Consider the following 18,021-nt stretch of genomic DNA (forward strand, 5'->3'; position numbering starts at 1 on the left):
TAAGGTGACTTAAAGGAGTTGGGTGGCTTATCTGAGGAAACACATCAGCAACTCTTACCGTACAATCGTGTTAGCTACTTCTGTGGCACTGCTTTTTTTCTCAGTCTCTCTTTGCTCCAAAGTTCTTTTCCCTTTTGGTCAAAGACTAAGAAGAAAATCTCAGTAGAATGCTTCTTATCTTTTATGGATTGAATTTCTGATTCAAGACTCATGTGAAATCAATGAATTAGCCTGTTCATTGTTCACCATACCAGGTAAGTCTCCAATCAAATCTACAGTCTGTATATATTTTTAGGGACAGAGGTAAGCAGGAAAATATATCAAGGTACCCATTTCTCTCTTGATTTATTCATAACTGAATACTGAATATTTTATGCAACATACTGGATATTATTAGGTGTCTGTGATTTTTAGTGACAGACTGTGTTACAAATACCATGGAAGTTCTTAAGAAGAATATGTATTTATGTTGTATAAAAATAAAAGGAACAAGAGGGTCTTGAGTCCCTGCTTTGCCTTAGAGGAGCTTTTAGAACTTGGACAAATTATTAAACCTTTCTCATTTTTAGCTTCCTCTTTTGGAGTATGGTATTATTAGTTAACAACTGGCTAATCCCAAGGTCTTTAAGTATCAGTTTGGATCTCAATGTGAAAATTTATTATAAGTTGGAGAGCACATAACATTAATGAAAAAAGAGCAAGAATAGAGAGAAATAAAAAAAGGGGGGACCCAGGCTAAGTGACCAACTATAAAAATGCACTGAAATAAGAGGCATAAAAAAAATCACACCAGAATGAAGAATTTATGGGAATGAAGGAATCTGGACTCTAGCTTTTATTCTGAAGCTTTGCTGGCATTCAGTTCAGTTCAATTCAGTCACTCAGTCGTGTCCAACTCTTTGCGACCCCATGAACTGCAGCATGCCAGGCCTCCCTGTCCATCACCAACTCCCAGAGTTCACTCAAACTCATGTCCATCAAGGCGGTGATGCCATCCAGCCATCTCATCCTCTGTTGTCCCCTTCTCCTCCTGCCCCCAATCCCTCCCAGCATCAGAGTCTTTTCCAATGAGTCAACTCTTCACATGAGGTGGCCGAAGTACTGGTATTAGGCACTCAGTTAATAGTTAATAGATTGATTAACTATTAGATATATTGACTGGTGAACTATAGTGTAAATGAGACCATGGTACCATCCCACTGGCCCGAGACAAAGATAATGCTCTCTGCTTGGGAATAAAGAATAGGAATATCCCAAATAATCAACATTTTATATATTACTCTTGTACTTCTATACTTTCTGATCAGGGAATATGTTTTTTACATCATTCTAGACCTTAGAAAAGCACACAACCTGATACGCTGTAAGGACTTAGGTTGGAGAGAGAATGAATGTTGGGTGAATTACTGAACAAATTCCGGCACTTTATGTGGCTTATTAATTGGTGTTATTGAAAATTTATATAACTTTTAAATGTAGAAGTATTCTTTCCTTTCCTTTTCTTTCCTGATAGAAGGGAGAGAGGAAATTTATTGTAAACGTGTTCATATAATGTTTGTCATTCAACTTGGATTCAGAAAGATAGTATATTAGTTAAGTTCCCAGTAGCTAATTGTATATTTGATTTCAATACCCATGCTTTTTATTTCTTCACATTACTTGTGAATAATGCACTAAATAAATTAGTCATTCATGAATAGGCAAATATAATGAATAACATATTTTGTGTTCCAGCTGGGGTAGAGCGACTATATATCAAATATTAGGAGATTATTTCTCGGGGATCAAGAACTCGGGCTTTAATTCAAAATGACATGGCTTCAAATACCAGCTCTGCCACTTGCTAGATTTATGGACTTCTTTGTGTCACTCCTTGTGAGCAAGCTTCAGTTTCCCCATATGTGAAATGGGGACAGATAACACGTCACAGGGTTGGGTGATAAATCAGTGGAGGTGTAGTATGCGTGCACATTTCAGGTGCCGTGAAAACTGAAAGTACTCAGCAGTTTCTAACTATCATCATTTAATTCATTATTTAAGTTTGTGCATCTGCTTATATAGTATTGATGATGCATATGAGAGATGCACATTAAATTAAGATGAAACAAATTATTACAAGTAACACAGTGGTCAATGGTGCTCTATAAGTTATAACAGAAAGGCAGTGTCTATAGAGGAGTTTTTGAAGACTTCATGGAAGCTTTGACATTCATGTTATTCTTTGAAGAACAAATTTGAATTGTACTAAGGGTACTAAGCTGAGTGCTGAAGAATTGATGCTTTTGAACTGTGGTGTTGGAGAAGACTCTTGAGAGTCCCTTGGACTGCAAGGAGATCCAACCAGTCCATTATAAAGGAGATCAGCCCTGGGTGTTCATTGGAAGGACTTATGCTAAAGCTGAAACTCCAGTACTTTGGCCACCTCATGAGAAGAGTTGACTCATTGGAAAAGACCCTGATGCTGGTAGGGATTGGAGGCAGGAGGAGAAGGGGACGACAGAGGATGAGATGGCTGGATGGCATCACCAACTCGATGGACGTGAGTCTGGGTGAACTCCGGGAGTTGGTGATGGACAGGGAGGCCTGGAGTGCTGAAATTCATGGGGTTGCAAAGAGTCAGACATGACTGAGTGACTGAACTGAACTGAAGGGTACGGAGTAGCTTGTTCAATTTTTAATTGTGCCCGTACACCCAATATGTGGTGATCCAATCCAAAAAAAAAAATCTTTCAAAGAGATTGCTAAAAAGCCAATACATGATTTAAAGACCTTTTATAATTCTATCTTATCAGTGGTGGTTTATTTGCTAAGTCGTGTCAAACTCTTGCGACCTAATGGACAGAAGAGCCTGACAGGCTACCGTCCATAGGAGTCTCCAGGCAAGAATACTGGAGTGGGTTGCTACTTCCTTCTCCAGGGGATCTTCCCAACCCGGGAATCAAACTTGTGGCTCTTCCATTGTAAACAATTTGTTTACCAACTGAGCTACAAGGCAAGATTTGCATATAATAATAGGCAAATTGGTAGCTACGATTCAGGGTCTGCAGAGGTGAATAAACCCCAATACAAGTGTCTCCCTGCAAAAGTCAGGGTCCCTGGTGCTCGCCCACCTCCATATGCTGACTAGACATACTCAGCTCTGGGGCAGGGTTTTCCTTCAGTGCCAAGAGGATCTGGCCCACAGGCATAACTTCGGAGGAGCTGTCTCTAACGCCTGTGTCAACTGCGTCCCTCTCGTCCCGAGGTCGGCTCTGGACTCTTGCTGCTTCGACAAGAAGCCAGCGTCCTTCTCCAAAGCCCGGCAGGAACGTTCCCGGAGCCGCCTGGACTGCTGGGCTTCCTCTCTCCGGTCAGGCACCTGCTGCAGGGCGTTCTGGAGCTGCTGGACAGCCACACGGCTCTGGCCGAGGTCCTGAACCAGCTCGGAACACGGGACATCAAGGAGCGTCTGCAGCTCTTCCTCCGGCAGCAGGGTAAAGCTGGGTACAAGCCTTCCATCAGCAGCCTAGCCACGTTCTTCCACTCCGACCCTGCCCCACCGTCTGTTTCACCTCTGTCCAAGGACTCCTGGGTGAGCCAAGCTGTCCCTGCATCTGAACTGTGTGTCCCCCACTGGTTCCCAGCTCATGTCACAAACTTAGCATTGGCGGGAAGACACAGGAAGTAATCACCGCCATCTGCTTGGGCGCCATCCTCTGCCAGGACCGGGGTGACGGGGTCCCGGGAACTCACTGATGGCTGGAACGTCACGAGACTTGCTCCTCATCTTCTTGAGGCAGGAGGCCGCCGCGCCCCGCTGTTCCCGGCGGTTGTTGCTGCACAGCAGACGCTGCTTTAGAGCCCAGATCTCGCCGGGTTCCGGAGCTGCAGGGCCGCTTCGTGTGAACACAAGACTGTGTTTGCAACTACTTTTTTTTCTCCCCTGTAGGAAAGTGCTGACTTAAGACACTCCTTCAGTTTGTTGCTGCTGCTGCTAAGTCGGTTCAGTCGTGTCCAACTCTGTGTGACCCCATAGACGGCAGCCCACCAGGCTCCGCCATCCCTGGGATTCTCCAGGCAGGAACACTGGAGTGGGTTGCCATTTCCTTCTCCAATGCATGAAAGTGAAAAGTGAAAGTGAAGTCGCTCAGTCATGCCCGACTCCTAGCGACCCCGTGGACTGCAGTCCACTAGGCTCCTCCATCCATGGGATTTTCCAGGCAAGAGTACTGTTGAGAAGATGGTAAAAAAATAAAATGAAATGCTTTCAGCACGTTTCCGCCCCCCTCGCTAGATTTAGGGGCAAATGATATGAGTATTGATTAGTGTTAGTGAGAACCAGGAAGGTGCCTCCCCTGGATGATGACGCCTCCCACGGCCTCCCTACTACACCAGCAGGAGTAAACAGGGAGTGGGGACCTGCTTTTTCCGTCAAGACCTCCACCCTCCCCTCCACCCTCCAACCTCATGGCCTGGCTGTCATCCTCTACCTCGAGACCTGAGGACTGACTGATCTCATTATTCTCTCTTTTGGCATGTAGACATGTAGACATCACCATGAAGACAAGGAATCTCAGGTCAGCCCTCAATGGCTGTTGAATAAAGTCCACATCTCTTCATATCCTTGTTTCTAAGCCCGACAGCCACTCCTGCCCAACTCCTGAAATCATTCTACTCTTCCTTCTGGGATTGACAGCCGGTCATGAGCATAGCCAGAAACTCCCCTCTGGAAGTTCCCTTAACCTACTGTCCAGCTGAAATCTGCGTCCTGGGACAGGGCTTCCCTAGTGACCACCTCAGTGGTGACATTCTCTCTCCCTTTTCTTCTTAGTGCTGTACTGTTCCATGATCTTGACTTTACAACATTATCATACTCGGATTTTTCCCCCAAACCTCTTCATTTAGTTTTTTAGTGGCCTTTTCTAGTTTTGTGGGTTGAATAGGATAGTTTTAGGAACAGTTCAACAGTTAGTCGCTCAGTTGTATCTGACTCTTTGTGACCCCATGGCCTATAGAGTCCATGGATTTCTCCAGGCCAGAATACTGGAGTGGGTAGCCTTTCCCTTCTCCAGGGGATCTTCCCGATCCAGGGATCGAACCCAGGTCTCCCAAATTGCAGGCGGATTCTTTACCAGCTGAGCCACAAGGGAAGCCCAAGAAGACAGGAGTGGGTAGCCTATCCCTTCTCCACTGGATCTTCCCAGTGCAGGAATCAAACCAGGGTCTCCTGTATTTCAGGCAGATTATTTACCACCTGAGCTATTAGGGAAGCACTTAATATTTTGAAAACTCAGCAGTGGCCACAGGACTGGAAAAGGTCAGTTTTCATTCCAACCCCAAAGAAAGGCAATTCCAAAGAATGCTCAAACTACTGCACAATTGCACTCATCTCACACACTAGTAAAGTAATGCTCAAAATTCTCCAAGCCAGGCTTCAGCAATATGTGAACCGTGAACTTCCTAATGTTCAAGCTGGTTTTAGAAAAGGCAGAGGAACCAGAGATCAAATTGCCAACATCTCCTGGGTCATGGAAAAACAAGACAGTTCCAGAAAAACATCTATTTCTGCTTTGTTGACTATGCCAAAGCTTTTGACTGTGTGGATCACAATAAACTGTGGGAAATTCTGAAAGAGATGGGAATACCAGAACACCCGATCTGCTTCTTGAGAAATTTGTATGCAGGTCAGGAAGCAACAGTTAGAACTGGACATGGAACAACAGACTGGTTCCAAATAGGAAAAGGAGTACATCAAGGCTGTATATTGTCACCCTGTTCATTTAACTTTTATGCAGAGTACATCATGAGAAATGCTGAACTGGAAGAAACACAAGCTGGAATCAAGATTGCCGGGAGAAATATCAATAACCTTAGATATGCAGACAAAACCACCCTTATGGCAGAAAGTGAAGAGGAACTCCAAGCCTCTTGATGAAAGTGAAAGAGGAGAGTAAAAAAGTTGGCTTAAAGCTCAACATTCAGAAAACGAAGATCATGGCATCTGGTCCCATCACTTCTTGGGAAATAGATGGAGAAACAGTGGAAACAGTGTCAGACTTTAGTTTTCTGGGCTCCAAAATCACTACAGATGGTGCCTGCAGCCATGAAATTAAAAGACGCTTACTCCTTGGAAGGAAAGTTATGACCAACCTAGATAGCATATTCAAAAGCAGAGACATTACTTTGCCAACAAAGGTTCGTCTAGTCAAGGCTATTGTTTTTCCTGTGGTCATGTGTGGATGTGAGAGTTGGACTGTGAAGAAGGCTGAGCGCCGAAGAATTGATGTTTTTGAACTGTGGTGTTGGAGAAGACTCTTGAGAGTCCCTTGGACTGCAAGGAGATCCAACCAGTCCATTCTGAAGGAGATGAGCCCTAGAATTTCTTTGGAAGGAATGATGCTGAAGCTGAAACTCCAGTACTTTGGCCACCTCCAGTACTTTGACTCATTGGAAAAGACTCTGATGCTGGGAGGGATTGGGGGCAGGAGGAGAAGGGGGTGACAGAAGATGAGATGGCTGGATGGCATCACTGACTCGATGGACGTGAGTCTGGGTGAACTCCGGGAGTTGGTGATGGACAGGGAGACCTGGCGTGCTGCAAATCATGGGGTCGCGCAGAGTCAGACATGACTGAGCGACTGATCTGATCTAAACCAAAAGGAATCTCAGACTCACTATGACACATCTGAAATCATCTTTCTTATTCTTTCTAGAAAATTGGTTTCTTCTACACCATTCCCTCTGTTGCTGTACAAAAAAATGGAGTCATCATTGTTTCCCCTTTCTCTAATGTCTTACGTTCAATACATCATGAAATCCAGCCAGCTCTATTTTGAAATATATCTAGAACTGGGTACTTTTTCATTGTCTCTTTCACTACCTGCCTGCTCCAAGACATCAGCTTCTGTTACATAGATTATGAGATTAATGCAAAGAAAAATGAAATTGGTGAAATCATAGTGTACTAGACCTCATTCTCACATGTACATTTTCCTTAACCTTGCCTACATTTTGAGTCCTTAGAGAGATTCTGTCACTACCTTCTAACAGTAAGAATGTCTTCATTGATTGTATTCTGCTAAGTGCCAGGCAATATTGTTATATCCATTTTACAGATAGATAAAATGAGGCTAAGGCACCCTAGTTAATACACATTGTCATTCAGGAAAAAAATGAATTCTTACTTAGTACAGCTGTAATGTCCTTTATCTAGGTAGACAAAAATATTGTATGAAAAATTGGAGGAAGACATAAATGGAATATGACAGTGGAAGAAATTTGGGGCAGAAGCAAATGGAATGCATGAGTATGCAGGACATTTTATTTTCTAGTCATCTGGAATACCTCTAATCCACTTCTCAAATCAATGCAGAGACCAATTGTCAGTAATGCCTAACGTGGATGTCGGGAGCTGTGTTAGGCATTACTGACAACCGATAACTCTGGCCTAACCTTAATGTATGCAATTCTACAGTGCCAGTTTGTATTATCTCTCCAGTTTGACAATGAGTTCAAGGGACAATGGGTGGACAAATGATATCGAGTAATACCCAACATCTGTCATCTAGTACAGGATGGAGCAGGAATGTGCATCCAGCTGTCTCTATTCTGAACTCACAGGTTTAACTTTTACTCTCTACATGTCTTTATTGCTTGTACAGGATTTACTACAGTATCCCACTGTATGAAATGACATAATCTATGTACCCCATTATCTTTTGAGAAAATGAAAGCCTAGAACACAATATTCTAAACTACAATTTAGTAGAGTATAATACTGCTCGATACAATAGCAGTAATTGAAATGACATGAAGTAATTTACAGGGACCTATATTATTTCACGAATAGCCTGTCAGTGTTTAAAAGTTTGAATTGTGATGCTAACACATCTAATTTAATAACAAATCCTGTGATTTTCCAGAAGTTGCCTTTTGTCTATGAACTTTAATTTTGGTAATTTAAATAGAAGTATAGATAATTAAGATAGAAGATAGGATTGTATTATCTCCAAAATCCTTTAAGCTAGAACATTCTATTTTTCACCAATATTTGAAAATTGCAGTTTGTTGTTACACTCATGTGAAATTCAAAGTATTCATATACAAAGTATTTATTGGACATAATGATAGCTCTAACTATGCTGCTAATAAGCTCCTCTTTTCTCATTGCTATAGGCCATTCACATACTGCACAAATGATCCCCAAGGAGAACAGTACAGTTGTGACTGAGTTCATTCTTGTCGGGATAACTGATGACCCACAACTGCAGATCCCATTCTTTCTAGTGTTCACGCTCATCTACCTCCTCACTCTGGTTGGGAACCTGGGCGTGATCATGCTGATCCTGCTGAACTCTCGTCTCCACACTCCCATGTACTTCTTCCTTAGCAACCTCGCTCTGGTGGACTTTGGTTACTCCACAGCCGTCACTCCCAAAGTGATGGCTGGATTCCTCACGGGAGACAAGGTCATTTCCTACAATGCTTGTGTTGCTCAGCTTTTCTTCTTTGGTGGCTTTCTCTCTGTGGAAACTTTTCTCTTGGCCTTAATGGCCTATGACCGTCATGCAGCCGTGTGTAAACCACTCCATTACACCAACATCATGACACCAAGGGTGTGTGCCTGGATTGTCATAGAGTCTTATGTCTTTGGTTTCCTAGAAGTCTCTGTGCACACTTGGAACATATTCAGTCTGTCTTTCTGCAGATCCAATGTGATTGATCACTTTTTCTGTGATGCTACTCCTCTCCTGGCTCTCTCATGCTCAGAAAGCAACAGAAGTGAGATGGTTTTATTTCTTTTGGTTGGCTTCAATGTCCTCTTTTCTAACCTGGTCATCCTGGTCTCCTATCTGTTTATCTTTGTCACCATTCTGAGGGTGCACTCATCTGAAGGACATCAGAAGGCCTTTTCCACCTGTGCGTACCACCTCACTTCCGTCTCCATCTTCTATGGGACAGGCGCCTTCATGTACCTACAGCCCGGCTCCCGCCATTCCACGAGCACAGACAAAGTGGCGTCTGTGTTCTATGCCATAGTCATCCCCATGCTGAATCCGCTGATCTATAGTCTGCGGAACAAAGAGATCAAGAGGGCACTAAAAAAGGCTGTGGGGAAAGCAAAGTCTTCTCTAAGATACATATTTTAATTATATAGAAACAAATAAGATGGTTTGTTATAGTTCAATCAAGCTAGGGCAAGTATTGACTTGGTAGACCAATAATTTTGTAAATTTTTGATGTACTTCCTCAAACCCATTGTATGTATGATTTCATGTACATTTGATGTACTTCCTCAAATCCATTGTATGTAATCCAGTGTATGATGCAAATGGCTTATATATATGATATCTCAGGGAAAATATTTAGTAAGTATCAACCTTGAACTCAGTTATCTTATATAAAATTTCTCCTTAATTGCATTTCATTATTTCACATGATCAGCCCACTCTCATTTCATTCAATGTATATTGAGTAAATGCCCCCAAAAACATCATTTATGTAATCATGTAAGTTACACATTCATGAATGGGCAAAAAATGAGTTTAGTATAAATGAAATTAAGCTATTATTATATATTTATAATGCACAAGCATGAGTGGCTATGACGGCGCACAAGTGCGGCCAAGAGGAGCTACCCCACGTCCGAGGTCAGGGGCAGAGGCCGAGAGTGCCAGGCTGCGATGGCACAGGAGCAGCCAAGAGGAGTTATCCCATGTCTGAGATCAGGTGCGGCAGCCGGGAGGAACAACCCCACTCCAAGATGCGGTGGCTGCATGGGCACAGGAGGACCTAGAGGAGCTACTCCACATTCAAGGTCAGGAGGGGTTGCAGTGAGGAGATAACCCTCATCCAAGGTAAGGAGCAGTGGCTGCGTTTTGCTGGAGCAGCCCTGAAGAGATACCCCACGTCCAAGGTAACAGAAACCCAAGTAAGATGGTAGGTGTTGCAAGAGGGCAGACACACTGAAACCATACTCACAGAAAACTAGTCAATCTAATCACACTAGGCCCACGGCCTTGTCTAACTCAATGAAACTAAGCTATGCCCATGGGGCCATGGTGGAGAGGTCTGACAGAATGTGGTCCACTGGAGAAGGGAATGCCAAACCACTTCAGTATTCTTGCCTTGAGAACCCCATGAACAGTATGAATAGACAAAATGATAGGATACTGAAAGAGGAACTCCCCTGGTCAGTAGGTGCCCAATATGCTACTGGAGATCAGTGGAGAAATAACTCCAGAGCCAAAGCAAAAACAATACCCAGTTGTGGATGTGACTGGTGATAGAAGCAAAGTCCGATGCCGTAAAGAGCAATATTGCATAGGAACCTGGAATGCTAGGTCCATGAATCAAGGCAAATTGGAAGTAGTTAAACAGGAGATGGCAAGAGTGAACGTCGGCATTCTAGGAATGAGTGAACTAAAATGGACTGCAATGGGCAAATTTAACTCAGATGACCATTATATCTACTACTGAGGGCAGGAATCCCTTAGAAGAAATGGAGTAGCCATCATGGTCAACAAAAGAGTCCAAAATGCAGTACTTGGATGCAATCTCAAAAATGACAGAATGATTTCTTTTCATTTCCAAGGCAAACCATTCAATATCACAGTAATCCAAGTCTATGCCCCAATCAGTAACGCTGAAGAAGCTGAAGTTGAACTGTTCTATGAAGACCTACAAGACCTTTTAGAACTAACACCCAAAAAAGATGTCCTTTTATTATAGGGGACTGGAATGCAAAAGTAGGAAGTCAAGAAACACCTGGAGTAACAGGCAAATTTGGCCTTGGAATACGGAATGAAGCAGGGCAAAGACTAATGGAGTTTTGCCAAGAAAATGCACTGGTCATAACAAACACCCTCTTCCAACAACACAAGAGAAGACTCTATACACGGACATCACCAGATGGTCAACACCAAAATCAGATTGATTATATTCTTTGCAGCCAAAGATGGAGAAGCTCTATACAGTCAGCAAAAACAAGACTAAGAGCTGACTGTGTCTCAGATCATGAACTCCTTATTGCCAAATTCAGACTTAAATTGAAGAAAGTAGAGAAAACCACTAGACCATTCAGGTATGACCTAAATCATATCCCTTATGATTATACAGTGGAAGTGAGAAATAGATTTAAGGGACTAGATCTCATAGATAGAGTGCCTGACAAACTATGGACTGAGGTTCGTGACATTGTACAGGAGACAGGGATCAAGACCATCCCCATTGAAAAGAAATTTAGCAAAAAAGCTAAATGATTGTCTGGGAAGGCCTTACAAATAGCTGTGAAAAGAAGAGAAGCAAAAAGCAAAGGATAAAAGGAAACATATAAGCATCTGAATGCAGAGTTTCAAAGAATAGCAAGAAGAGATAAGAAAGCATCCTCAGTGATCTATGCAAAGAAATAGAGGAAAAGAACAGAAAGAGAAATACTAGAGATGTCTTCAGGAAAATTAGAGATACCAAGGGAACATTTCATGCAAAGATGGGCTCGATAAATGACAGAAATGGTATGGACCTAACAGAAGCAGAGGATATTAAGAAGAGGTGGCAAGAATACACAGAAGAGTTGTACAAAAAAGATCTTCACGACCCAGATAATCACGATGGTGTGATCACTGACCTAGAGCCAGACATCCTGGAATGTGAAGTCAGGTGGGCCTCAGAAAGCATCACTATGAACAAAGCTAGTGGAGGTGATGGAATTCCAGTTGAACTATTTAAAATCCTGAAAGATGATGCTGTGAAAGTGCTGCACTCAATATGCCAGCAAATGTGGAAAACTCAGCAGTGGTCACAGGACTGGAAAAGGTCAGTTTTCATTCCAATCCCAAAGAAAGGCAATGCCAAGGAATACTCAAACTACTGCACAATGGCACTCATCTCACATACTAATAAAGTAACGCTCAAAATTCTCCAAGCCAGGCCTCAGTAATACGTGAACCATGAACTTCCAGATGTTCAAGCTGGTTTTAGAAAAGGCAGAGGAACCAGATATCAAATTGCCAACATCCTCTGGATCATCAAAAAATCAAGAGAGTTCCAGAAAAACATCTATTTCTGCTTCATTGACTATGCCAAGGCCGTTGACTGTGTGAATCACAATAAACTGTGGAAAATTCTGAAAGAGATGGGCACACCAGACCACCTGACCTGCCTCTTGAGAAACCTATATGCAGGTCAGGAAGCAACAGGTAGGACTGGGCATGAAACAACAGACTGGTTCCAAATAGGAAAAGGAGTACGTCAAGGCTGTATATTGTCACCCTGCTTATTTAACTAATATGCAGAGTACATCATGAGAAATGCTGAACTGGAAGAAGCACAAGCTGGAATCAAGATTGCCGGGAGAAATATCAATCACCTCAGATATGCAGATGACACCACCCTTATGGCAGAAAGTGAAGAGGAACTCAAAAGCCTCTTGATGAAAGTGAAAGAGGAGAGTAAAAATGTTGGCTTAAAGCTCAACATTCAGAAAACGAAGATCATGTCATCTGGTCCCATCACTTCATGGGAAATAGATGGAGAAACAGTGGAAACAGTGTCCGACTTTATTTTTCTGGGCTCCAAAATCACTGCAGATGGTGCCTGCAGCCATGAAATTAAAAGACGCTTACTCCTTGGAAGAAAAGTTATGACCAACCTTATCTAGGTCATATGCTATTGGCATATTGAAAAGCAGAGACATTACTTTGCCAACAAAGGTCCGTCTGGTCATATGCTATCTGCATATTGAAAAGCAGAGACATTACTTTGCCAACAAAGGTCCGTCTAGTCAAGGCTATGGTTTTTCCTGTGGTAATGTCTGGATGTGAGAGTTGGACTGTGAAGAAAGCTGAGGGCTGAAGAATTGATGCTTTTGAACTGTGGTGTTGGAGAAGACTCTTGAGAGTCCCTTGGACTGCAAGGAGATCCAACCAGTCCATTCTGAAGGAGGGAATTGGTGATGGACAGGGAGGCCTGGCATGCTGCAATTCATGGGGTCTCAAAGAGTCGGACATGGCTGAGCAACTGAACTGAACTGAACTGAACTGAATTTAATAAATTGGTGATTTTGGTGTGTGATAAAACATTCTGAAATATAAGCTTAGAACCAAATATCCTGGCTATAGTTTTATTGCTTAATGTTTTGTTTTCATTTTTTTCCTGTTTCATTGATTAAAAAAATATCATTATATGGTCATCTTTATTAGCTCAATTTCATATTCATTGACTCACTGTCCAGAATTTACATCTTCTTCTGACAAGGAGGGCTTCTCTTGTGGCTCAGATGGAAAGAATCTGCCTGTAGCTTAGGACACCTGGGTTCAATACCTAGGTCAGGAAGATCTGCTGGAGAAGGAAATGGCTACCCACTCCAATATTCTTTCCTGAAGAATCCCATGAACAGAGGAGACTGTTGAAGTACAGTGTACTGAGTCACAAAGAGTTGGACACTACTGAGTGACTAACACTTTCACTGTCATGACAATTTTAATTAAAAATTAGACCAAGAAAAATTAGACCTAAAAATTTGTCTTAGAGTGTAAGAAAAAATAGACTTCACTGTAGCTCAAAGGGTAAAGAATATGCCTGCCTGCGAGGCAGGAGGCCAGGGTTTGACCCCTGCATTGGGAAACTCCTCTGGAGAAGGGAAAGGCAATCCACTCCAGTACTCTTCCTGAGAATTCCATGGACAGAGAAGCTTGGCGGGCTACAGTCCGTGGGGTCGCAAAGAGTCAGACATGACTGAGCGACTAACACAGTCCACAGTCCACAGTCCATAAGACAAGAGAAATAATAATAAAGGCATATTTTAGTTTATTGAAATAAAAATAACATTTCATTTTAAAATAAGACAACTCTGTCATCAGGTATTCAGTCTAGGACACATTTTATTTCCCTTCCTTCACGCATACAGTCAGGCTGCCTACTTAGAGACTGGCATTTAAGCTCAAAGTAGAAGTTGACCTGATTGGTCCTTGTCAGTCTCTGTGAATAGCCTAGCCTATGTCTCAATTTTCAGATGTTAGAAGACTACAAGTCATTCCGTGTTATGATAACAATTATGAAGACATCTTTTGAGCAATCTGAAGATTTAACACCATGATCAGGTAAGATTTATTTCAATTATTTCACATTAATTGTTCACCATCCAGAAATCAATCAATGTGGTAGAGCACATTAACAAAATGAAAGATAAAAGTCTCATGATAATCTCATGGATGCAAATGTCATGGGTATTTTGAAAGTAATTGCATTATACATAGATTTAGTTGGGTAGTATAGCAATGTCAAGAAAAAGCATTTGACAAAATTCACTGTCCATTCAAGATATAAAAATATCATTAAAGTGGGTATAAAGGGAACATATCTCAAATGTAAAGGCCATTTTATGACAAACTGACACCAACATAATACTCAACAGCAAAAATCTGAAGGCCTTCCAAGTTAAATTATTAACATGCTGTCTTACAGGCCTCCTATTAGTCCAGTTTTTCTAGCCATCTGAGGGGATCATCTTCCTGGTGTTGGACCCCCAGACTGGGGCACCTAACATGCAGCTCCAACCACTTACTCCCCAGGGAGGATGTTTGCCCTGTAATCCCCTCTTCTGTGGCCCTTTCCAGGGGCACAGTTCCTAACCTGTTTGTTTCACTTGCTACAAAAGTTTTCTTCCTACACATGAAGAAATGTCCTTGCAGATGTGATAGGAGTGTACGGTTGTTATCTGACATGCATTTTTATCACACTCTCTCGTTTCACTTACAGAAACCTGTAGAGTCACTTGTGGAAGATGTCAGTATTACTAAGTGTAAGAATGAGAAGGCGTGGTCTCGCTTTACCACTTAGAAATGAATTACTTGGAAAACCACTCGACCCTTATATGACTGTAAGAAATCTGAGAAATATAGTTTCATCCAAAGGTATAAAATATGCATAAAAGGGAAGCAAGATTAGTATTGGGTTAGAATAAAGCTGGAATACTTGCCATTTGCTAGATTTTACTCCAACTGGGCTAAGATTTCCAAATTCAAGGGACACAATAGACACAGAAAGCTATTTACTTCCAAAGGGAAAGAAAAAATATCCCATAGCATTTATGGAAGTAATGTCTGAGGTTTTGCAGTTCGATGCCCCAGCCTGTGTTTTCCTTCCTGCTCTGATGTCCACATCAGCTGCTTCCAAGTTAATAGTATCTTTTTATTTTTGAAAACAGATGGGTATACTGTAGAAGAAATACCAACTCATACACCCTTGACTTTGCTTAGCTAGTTTCCTAAGTACTTGGTCCCCACAGGTAAGATTTTCATTAAAATATTTGGTACATGAGGCATGGGCCTGTGGATGGATCACAGGAGAATTTGTTCCTGAAATCTTCATGTCAGACTAACCCCCATCAAGACATTTGTCATCAGACCCTAAAGCCCCTGTGTGTGTGTTACTCGTTCAGTGTTCAACTCTTCAAAACGCCGTGGACTGTAGACCACCAGAATCCTGTGTCCAGTATTCTCTCCAGGCAAGAATACTGGAGTGGGTTTCCATTTCCTTCTCCAGGGATCTTCCCAACAACAGGGATTGAATCCAGGTCTCCTGCATTGCAGGCAGATGTTTTACTTTCTGAGCTATTAGGGAAGCCCCTTAAGTCCCAACCTGACTTTATTGAAACTCACTAGAGTGAGAATAACCTGGTGCTCTGGGCACCTTGTTCACTTGATTTTATTTTATTACAAGGGGGTCTCAGTGCTGGAGGCCTTTTCCTTCACAGTGACATTGCTGCAATACGTTAGTCAGAATGACTTGGATAGCACTCTCTGACAACAAGAGGAACCTTTTATGTAGACTGAGTGATTTACTAAGCATTTCATATCCTCCATCTTACTTCATCACAAAACCACTCTCTGAAACATCAGGGGTGGGAATCACTAATTCCATTTAAAAAATACAGAAAGTGAAGCCAAGGGTAGCGTAAGATTTCACTTTTGTTCCCATCTGAAACGAGAAATCTAGAAGTGAGGGCTTTTGAGGCTTAACGTGTAGGGCCAAGGAATCCACTTATGGTCCAACAGGTATATTCAAATTAACGAGATAAGATAATTCAAAAGGTACAAACTTGTAGTTATAAAGTAAATAAATCATGGGAGCTACAGTGTACAGCATATTGACTATAGTATGCCTTTATTGCATATTTGAAAGTTATTAAGTGAGAAGATCTTAAAATTCCTCATCACAGGGGAGAAAATTGTAATAACTATGTATTGGAATGGATGCTACCTAGACTTACTGTGATGGTCATATTGCAATGCATACAAGTATCAAGTCATTATGTTGTACATCTGAAACTGATAGAATATGTCAATTTCCCTCTATTTAAAAGAGGTAATTTAAGAACATACAAAGGGGAAACCCTAACCTGCTTTTCCTATTAAGTTTTCATCTAACCTCATCTTGTAATTTGGTTGGGGATTATAGTGCTGTGAAGGAGAAGGCAATGGCACCCACTCCAGTACTCTTGCCTGGAAAATCCCATGGATGGAGGAGCCTGGTGGGCTGCAGTCCATGGGGTCGCTAAGAGTCAGACATGACTGAGCGACTTCACTTTCACTTTTCACTTTCATGCGTTGGAGAAGGACATGGCAACCCACTCCAGTGTTCTTGCCTGGAGAATCCCAGGGCCGGAGGAACCTGGTGGGCTGCCATCTATGGGGTCGCACAGAGCCAGATACGACTGAAGCGACTTAGCAGCAGCAGTAGAGTGCTGTGACTTGAGTAGAAAAAAATTAGTAGAAAAGGAATTGGGATTTGCATCTTGGAGTAGCTTTAGAAAATATTGACCATTGCTTTGTATATTTAGGCCATCTAGTCATCTTTTTAACAGTTAGAAAACAACAAGTGTTTTATATTATCACATGTTTGATACCTAAATATAGATATTCATTTCAATATATTTCAGTTTAAAAAGGAAATTGTTGTACTTTGACACTTAAATTAATAACTGATACAGTGGGTTGAAATCTCCCTCTTGTTTTCTATTCAACACAGCAATTTTTTATTTCACTTTTTCCTTTCCTTTTGACTAAAGTTATCTCAGACTAAGTAGCTAATCTTCCTTTTTTGTCCTCTATTATTTCAACCTTCACTTATTAAGTTGTACCTTAATATTTTAAATTTTCTTCATTATGAAAAAACTTTTTAACATTTTTATTCTTACTGATTCTCACCCCTATGTTTTTATTGTCAAATATTTTAACTTTACATACAATTAAAACTTTAGAAGATTTTTTCAACAGTATTTAAAGCACTTGATATATTTATTTGTGTTATCACCATATTAGCTTTTCCTTCTGACCACAATGCAGTAAGATTAGATCTCAATTACAAGAGAAAAACTATTAAAAATTCCAACATATGGAGGCTGAACAACACGCTGCTAAATAACCAACAAATCACAGAAGAAATCAAAAAGAAATCCAAATATACATAGAAATGAATGAAAATGAAAACACAATAACCCAAATTCTGTGGGACACTGTAAAAGCAATGCTAAGGGGAACATTCATAGCAATACAGGAATACCTCAAGAAACAAGTCAAATAAATAACCTAACTCTACACCTAAAGCAACTAGAAAAGGAAGAAATGAAGAACCCCAGGGTTAGTAGAAGGAAAGAAATCTTAAAAATTAGGGCAGAAATAAATGCAAAATAAACAAAAGAGACCATAGCAAAAATCAACAAAGCCAAAAGCTGGTTCTTTGAAAGGATAAATAAAATTGACAAACCATTAGCCAGACTCATCAAGAAACAAAGGGAGAAAAATCAAATCAATAAAATTAGAAATGAAAATGGAGAGATCACAACAGACAACACAGAAATACAAAGGATCATAAGAGACTACTATCAACAATTATATGCCAATAAAATGGACAACGTGGAAGAAATGGACAAATTCTTAGAAAAGTACAACTTTCCAAAACTGGACCAGGAAGAAATAGAAAATCTTAACAGACCCATCACAAGCACGGAAATTGAAACTGTAATCAAAAATCTTCCAGCAA

General features: G+C 41.3%; 1 protein-coding gene across 1 annotated transcript; it reads left to right on the forward strand.

Moving 5' to 3' along the window:
- The first annotated feature begins 8,174 nt into the window (after window positions 1–8,174).
- On the forward strand, window positions 8,175–9,128 carry LOC102274623 (olfactory receptor 5B12-like). Its single transcript, XM_070383134.1, has one exon. The coding sequence runs from the start codon at window positions 8,175–8,177 to the stop codon at window positions 9,126–9,128; it is 954 nt and encodes a 317-aa protein (XP_070239235.1).
- Window positions 9,129–18,021: the final 8,893 nt, after the last annotated feature.

The sequence above is a fragment of the Bos mutus genome, chromosome 15 (assembly GCF_027580195.1).
Source record: "Bos mutus isolate GX-2022 chromosome 15, NWIPB_WYAK_1.1, whole genome shotgun sequence".
Lineage (NCBI taxonomy): Eukaryota > Metazoa > Chordata > Mammalia > Artiodactyla > Bovidae > Bos > Bos mutus.

Bases quoted from the DNA above. Each gene is read 5' to 3' on its own strand.
- LOC102274623 (XM_070383134.1), top strand. From the start codon at position 8,175: ATGATCCCCAAGGAGAACAGTACAGTTGTGACTGAGTTCATTCTTGTC.